Source organism: Lingula anatina, chromosome 3 (genome assembly GCF_051362555.1).
Source record: "Lingula anatina isolate TDL-2025a chromosome 3, LinAna3.0, whole genome shotgun sequence".
In the NCBI taxonomy this organism is placed as follows: domain Eukaryota; kingdom Metazoa; phylum Brachiopoda; class Lingulata; order Lingulida; family Lingulidae; genus Lingula; species Lingula anatina.
The window spans coordinates 4,939,337-4,946,973 of record NC_141769.1 but is presented as its reverse complement, the minus strand read 5'-3'; the positions used below and the strand labels follow the sequence as shown (position 1 = coordinate 4,946,973).

Here is a 7,637-nt window from a genome sequence, read left to right as displayed (position 1 = left end):
ATAATCGCGGTCATCTAGGAAAAAAATGCATAGAAATTATGTACCACTGTTCAGATTTATTTCTAATATATGTTAAAATTTGGAAATTGCACATTCACCAAAGACATCACACTTTTTATTGCAAATAATAATATTGGGCTTGGGCATATTTTTATTAGCCTAAAGTAATATGTATCTTTGATAGCACGTTCATGTTAATCTTTAAAACAATAGCAAAACAGAATTAGGTATAGGAAGCATTCATATCCTCAATTCGTCTGTACGAATCAATGAAATAAATGAGTTTTGAGTTTTGTTTTAGAATTCGATATAATTGATGGTCATTTAAGGTCTCATTTAGTTCATGAAAATGTTCAAGATAAAGATAGCACAGACAATGATTATACACCAAGCGTATTTTTTATTTTTCCACATTCATGTAATGTTTAAATTTTATAATATCAGTCATGAGAGAGCAAAAACAATCGTCCACAGTAAATCCTGCCGACCACGGCGAAGGTTCAACTTCCAAAATTGAAGTGCCCCTTACAGGTTTAGGTCGGGCACAGAATTTTGTTGTTTGTCCATTCAACTCTCTGAAATATTTCAACTCCATATAAAAGTCATTCTCCTGTTTTCCTATTTCTTTTATTAATTTGTTCTTGAAATAATCGTAAAGTGCAAAGTCTACGCTATCAGAAGTCTTATGTCTGGCAATAAGCTCACCGTCAACGAAGTTCTCTGCACTGTATTTTCCCGTAAGTTTTCTCCTGTAGATAATGTCTCTTAAATCCCAACACAGGCGACGTCGAAGTAAAACGAGACCCTCGTCCGTTTTGTCCAGAATTACAACAAAATCGTAATAGTTCGACAGTTTATTCAAAAACGCTTTCAGATTTGTTTTATTGTCCCTTAAACTTTCGTGATACATCCCCATTTCTTGAGACATACTGTTTCTCTTCATCCCAGGAGGAATCTTAAAGGATTTGCTCCATTTGTCGTAATTGATGAGAAATTCTTTCAGGTGGTAGTCACTAGAAAACGGTAAGGTTGATTCAAGTCTCCTTTGATAATAAAAGTACGCAGATTTAAACTTAGAAAAGGGTTCTCTAACCAGACCAATCTTAAAAACGTCCTTAGGCATCGTCTTTCTGAAATGGGCTTCGTCAAAACCGCAGTGATGAGCCATGATGTCGTATTTCTTACCAGCGGACACTTTAGAGCCAAATGGGACAACTTTATTTTCCCACATTCATGTAATGTTTAAATTTAATAATATCAGTCATGAGTGAGCAAAAACAATCGTCCACAGTAAATCCTGCCGACCACGGTGAAGGTTCAACTTCCAAAATTGAAGTGCCACTTACAGGTTTAGGTCGGGCACAGAATTCTGTTATTTGTCCATTCAACTCTTTGAAATATTTCAATTCCACATAAAAGTCCTTCCCCTGTTTTCCTATTTCTCTTATTAATTTGTTCTTGAAATAATCGTAAAGAGCAAAGTCTACGCTATCAGAAGTCTTATGTCTGGCAATAAGTTCGCCGTCAACGAATCTCTCTGCATTGTATTTTCCCGTAAGTTTTCTCCTGTAGATAATGTCTCTTAAATCCCAACACAGGCGACGTCGAAGTAAAACGAGACCCTCGTCCGTTTTGTCCAGAATTACAACAAAATCGTAATAGTTCGACAGCTTATTCAAAAACGCTTTCAGATTTGTTTTATTGTCCCTTAAACTTTCGTGATACATCCCCATTTCTTGAGACATACTGTTTCTCTTCATCCCAGGAGGAATCTTAAAGGATTTGCTCCATTTGTCGTAATTGATGAGAAATTCTTTCATATGGTTGTCACTAGAAAACGGCAAGGTTGATTCAAGTCTCCTTTGATAATAAAAGAACGCAGATTTAAACTTAGAAAACGGTTCTCTAACCAGACCGATCTTAAAAACGTCCTTAGGCATTGTCTTTCTGAAATGAGCTTCGTCAAAACCGCAGTGATGAGCCATGATGTCGTATTTCTTACCAGCGGACACTTTAGAGCCAAATGGGACAACTTGGAGTTTATTCATGAAAGCATAGCGTAAAAAAATACTGGCATGCGTCGTAGAACCACATTTGTGAACTTTGCGAAATAGAACGTGGTTCTTTGGCGTGCAGTTGAATGTAGCGTTTCTTCTTGGGAGTTTGGCCCTCCATGCTTTATACGCCTCCTCGTAGCGGGCCAACTGGCTGCTGTTCATTACCCTAGGAAAGTACCGCAAAATACCATGAAAAAATAACCACCAGAAAATTTAAGTTTCCTTTGCAAACAAATCGAGTTTCTTTTTTCGCCCTTAATTAAAAATATCCCAAAACGTGCACGTAATTCTGTGGACGGCTTTGGTTCATTTTGCATACCTTGATGATACGGAAAAAAATCTGATGAAAAAACATTTATATTTTCAAAACGTATAACATTATTATCTATCATAAATACGTACCCACTGCGGCAGGTTTTCACATCTGATCGTGCAATTTCCCTTGTATTCCCTTGTAGATTGTTCGGTACTTTGAGTAGAAAATACAAAATTAGAAAAATGACGGAACAGACAAGAATTAAAGACCAAAAAACAAGCCTCATACGTCTGTGCAGAGTCATTTTCCTTTTGTTGTTGACACACCTATGAAACTGCGTGTATCTTCAGCAACAGCTGCTCAGAATTTTGATTACCAGCATGACAGATAATTTTTGGCACTTGCATATGCTAACCCCAATACTCCAACTAACCGTAACCTGCACTAATCACACGGGAGCCCGGAATTCATTCCTAGGACTTGCATTCATTCAACACCGGCACTAAATTATCATTTGCATATGCATCACTATCAAGGTATCATTTCGTTTGTCACGCTAATCTGCTGTCGTTTGTTTCAAATGATTGAATTAGTATATGAATATTTTGGAACGTGCCTTGATCTGTTTTTGTAACAACATACAGTGAACGATATCTATCTTAGAATAGGAGCACTCCTTAGCCCGAAAGAGGAAGAACTGTGCGTAATAATGGACCCGAAAACTTCGCTGCCGTCACATACGTGCTTGGAAGCATGTCAGGTTTTCTGTTAAAGCGAGAGCGATATATATATATATATATATATATATATATATATATATATATATATATATATATATTGTGTTTGATTTCGGCAGAAAGTTCGGAAGAGATTAGCTAAAGACCTTGTTGTGAAAACTGCCGAAAACTTTCCTCATGAAAACCGAACCAATCTAGCGTTCCTCAGAGAGGAAGTTTTGATACATGTACATAATTCCATTTCTTTGTCTGAGAGGAAATTAATACCTCTAAAACTTAATAGTGATTTGGGCACCGTACGCCTACATATTTTTTCATCAAATAGCAGCCTTGCAAAGTTAAGTGGTGTTATGTCAGGCACTGGAAATGCTTCCAGTTAAATTGTTTATGAATGAAGACAAATTCTATTTCCACGAGTATTTTGGCATGTAACTGGAAGGATGATATGCAGTCAACAGACAATCTACATGTACATATAAGTACGCAGGTAGGCCTATATAAAAAATTCAAAGCAGTTTATATCATCCAATTACAAATTGTCAATAAGAGTAAATAAACTGTATGATCATGAAAACTTTGTCAAATTACATGTATGTCTCAAAGAATCAAAAAAAGATTGGGACTCGTTTGTAAATTCAGCTTTAATTGTGAACCGAATGCTAGTTTAATGACAAGCCCATTATTTTTATACGCAAAGAGGCAAGATTATCAATTGATGTAGCCTTTCCGCCCCCTGTAAAAAACCTCCGTCAATGAAATATGATTAAAAAATTGAGCGTTGCTAAAAAGATTGCCCACGAAAATAAAAGACGACAAACGAGAGAATACACAACTGTACGATCGAAAATCTGAGAACGTGAAATGTCAAGTAGGCGATAGTGTATTTGTTTACAATCCAACAGTACCTACCCTAGGTTCTAGATTCCGGTATTGCCAGCTCGATCTTGATTTCATATATAACCCATAGTAGCAATACCAATAAAAGCGACTCCACCACAAGGTATATTTAGCAAGCTAGCTTTTACGTTCCTCTGACGCTCAGGGTAACAGTACCAAGAGGATGTACCAAACAGTTGGCACGACTTTCCCATGGTCCATTCACTTTATTTGATATGCTGACACATGTTAATGCAAAATAATCCTTGTGGCAATCATGCATTTATAGTGAAAACATCGTACACGTTAATCGATTGAAAATGGGGTACGACAGGAAAATTAATGAAACCCCTGGTTTAAACGGTGTAGAAGATAACGAATTACAAATGAAATATTTACTCAAATGAGAGTTTTAGAGTAACAAAGAGTTTTAGAATTTTAGAGTCACAAAATAAAGAAAGGGGAGAAAACGAAAACAAATATCATGTGGATTAACCTCGCACAACAGATGAATAATTTGAAATCGAGAAGGGTTTACGAGGTAGAGCCAGGAGAAACGATGAAATACAGTACCTTTATCAGTGAAAGGAGTTCCCTCATATAGCCCAAATACCTGGGAGCCAATTGAAAAAACCTCAACGAAGAGACAGAAAAACACAAAATAATAATAATAATAATAATAATAATAATAATAATAATAATAATAAAATATAAGATGGACGGGAAAGAAAAGACAGAGTAAGGAGCGTAACAATAAAATAGAAAATACAAGAATTAAATTGAAGGTCAAACGCACCTCGGATTACTTTACTGCACGAATACGATTGAAGTTAATTAATACAAGTTCCCTCGATCAAATTACGTTTTCGACTTGCCAGGTATTGGTAATTTGGGGATAAAAAAGGAAACTCAAATGTTGAGTGTTACAATGCCGGAAAAAGCGAACGAATTTGCATATGAAGTTAAATATACTTTTACTCGATAAATTGCCACATTGAAATTTTCAGTTTCTGGCAATGAACTTCTTGAAATGATCTTGTATGGATTTTATACGGTTAAATTGGCAATAAAAGGTATACACGTAGTAAAGATTGGTTCAATCCACAAGGGGTTCAACGATTATATGATTATACTATATACGGTATTAAGATTGAGTTTAATCGACCAGGAATTATACGAGACATTCACATTGGACAACGATGGACGTACAAGAAACTGTGAACAGTTATCCATTTGTGCGCCAACGTACGAGGACAGTACATTATCCATTACATGAAGACAATTAAATTTCAATTCAATTTATTTCTGTGCTGGTACATAGATTGTCATGACCTGGTACAATATGATATATTAATGACGATACAATACAATACAATTGGTGCATTACCATTTCTCTATTTGGTAATTATGTTGCCTAGCCGTTTGTGAATGAAAAAATAATCTTTATATAATGAATATATGTACTAGTAAATTTATTCATAAAATATTCTATCTAAGCAGTGAGATAAGCCTTGGTGTGATTATGAATTTACCATAAACATACTATAAACATATGGGTACAAGCATATGTTACACAAAAGGATATGTTCAAACTTAACGGGATGACAATCGCATTGATTCAGTGAATGAAACGAATCATTTGACATTACTTGCAATTGAACTCTCATTCGACATATCGAAATGGAGGAAATAATAGAAATTGGCACTTTTCTATTTTAATCTTGTTAAAAAAACATTTTTCTTTTTCTTAGCCGTTTGTTTACACGTGCAGCATGACAGACTTGCTATGTGTCCTTTTTACCGCAACAATAACAGATACATTGTAAGATTACGAGCAAAACAATTAGGTCTAAGATGCGTGTACACACCACATGTTTGACACATTGGCCGTTCACTTATCGGACTTCAGTGTTGAGGATAATTCGGACGTCCAGCTGGTGTTGATTTGTATCCTGGGCGCCGCAGATGCATGTCGGGTTGGGGTATGCGTCTGGGACCGATGGCGTTGGGAGTGGACTTTCTTGGAGACGCAGATGGGCGTGCTCTCGTGAGTAAAACGGTCTTTTCATTCCTGGCATAACTCGAGTTCTGTAAGAGGTGGACTGCGGACTGTGCGTTTGTATGAACGACATCACCAATGAAAATTTGAAGAGCGTCAATTTTCTCTGTTATCATATTAATGTTAGTTCGTTGACTTCTTTTCGTGGGTTGGACCGCATTTTCTGCAATCATTTACTTTACAACAAAATCATTTACTTTACAACAAATAGTTTGCGACGTCTGATAGTTATATGGTGACATTGGTAAAAGTGATGGCGGTGATCTCGCCAAAGGAAATCGGTAAATCTACGTTATTGCATTTGAGTTCATGTTACATGTTACATGAGTGGAATCTTACAAGTTTGATTGGTGGTTTATCTTAACCAGGCTTTCTGCCGAATAAGATGAATACTGGGAATGTGACACGCACAACAGTATCTAAGGTGGCATCCTCTCCCAAGGTTTTCAGTATGTTTTTCTGCAAGGTCTCCAATATGTCACTGCTGGAATATTTCTTAACATATTTGACGTAACCGCTGCTGGAACTTGCAAATCCAACGACCTGCTCCACCGTCATGTCATGTACTATGGTCATTGTCTCATCCCTGAGATGGTCTTCCAACGGTGGTCTACAGGCAAATATTTCATCCGGGTACCTGTTGTAGACATGCTTTAACCTGTTTATCATTTCAGCGGGGCAAGATGTTTCCCAAAGCTTGTCATAATAATTCCCAAGAGGTTTTGTCAATAATTTTGCTTGTGGATGTGCGCCGAATTCTGGAAAGGTAAATGAAATCAGTGCCACGCACCCGTTCGGTTTTAGCACCCGGTAAGCTTCAGCATAGAACTTGTCCATATCAATCCAGTGGGCAGCTTGAACACAGGTAACTAGCTCCACAGACTGGTCAGCGATTGGAAAACATTCGCCTGAACCCACTTTGTATGTGATATTCTTTTTGTCGTTCCCTTTGATTGCTGCTGATATCTGATTAGCGCTGATGTCTATACCCGTCACTTGTTTAAAGTGAGGAGCCAGAAGGTGTGTAAACTGACCTGAGCCACAACCCACATCTATGGCATGGTCATACATGTATGGTGCTGGAAACTTCTCCTGGAGATATGTTAAAACCCTATCTGTGATGTCCGTTGTCCATACGGACCTGTATTTTGCATACACAGATGTGTGGTCTGCACCTTCGTATAGTCTGAACGCCATTACATACGCGTCTTGCGATTGCGTTTTGCACGTTATAAAAAGATTTCATTACATAAGTACAAAAAGCTTGCATTACAATGTGGATCTTGCTGCTTTTTATTGTGATGCGGGATGTGAGCACATAGAAATGTTAAGGTTACAGACAGGCTTAAATTGCTGTTTTTTACGTAAGTGTTTTGAATAATATAGAGGGGTGCTTATTGTTGTATCATCTGTGTGAATCGTGCGCTATGCGACATGGGGGGACCCGTTCGAAAATAGTGATTTGCAGTTTATTGCTCGTCTAACCAGTGACGAATTTTGCCCATGTACACTTAAAATTTTTTAGAAGGCTACGGCTCTAGAACGATGTAATATGTCAAAAAGTAACCACATGCAAAATTTGGCGCTTTTCTCCGCCGTGTCACGATTTGGCCATTTTTTCCCTTAGCCACCCCACTATTTCCTTTGAGCGA

The 7,637-nt window shown here is 37.3% G+C and overlaps 2 protein-coding genes across 2 annotated transcripts; both read right to left on the bottom strand.

The window, feature by feature from the left end:
• Nucleotides 1-98: 98 nt before the first annotated feature.
• LOC147762806 (galactose-3-O-sulfotransferase 3-like) lies at nucleotides 99-3,071 on the bottom strand. The gene is made up of 2 exons (XM_087007780.1): nucleotides 2,460-3,071; nucleotides 99-2,223 (listed from the first exon to the last, which is right to left on the bottom strand). The coding sequence occupies exons 1-2, from the start codon at nucleotides 2,615-2,617 to the stop codon at nucleotides 1,218-1,220; spliced, it is 1,164 nt and encodes a 387-aa protein (XP_086863906.1). The 5' UTR covers nucleotides 2,618-3,071; the 3' UTR covers nucleotides 99-1,217.
• Nucleotides 3,072-5,206: 2,135 nt separating this feature from the next.
• On the bottom strand, nucleotides 5,207-7,182 carry LOC106180744 (putative methyltransferase DDB_G0268948). Its single transcript, XM_013564843.2, has one exon. It carries the CDS (start codon nucleotides 7,180-7,182, stop codon nucleotides 6,346-6,348), a length of 837 nt encoding a protein of 278 aa, XP_013420297.2. The 3' UTR covers nucleotides 5,207-6,345.
• Between the last annotated feature and the right edge of the window lie 455 nt (nucleotides 7,183-7,637).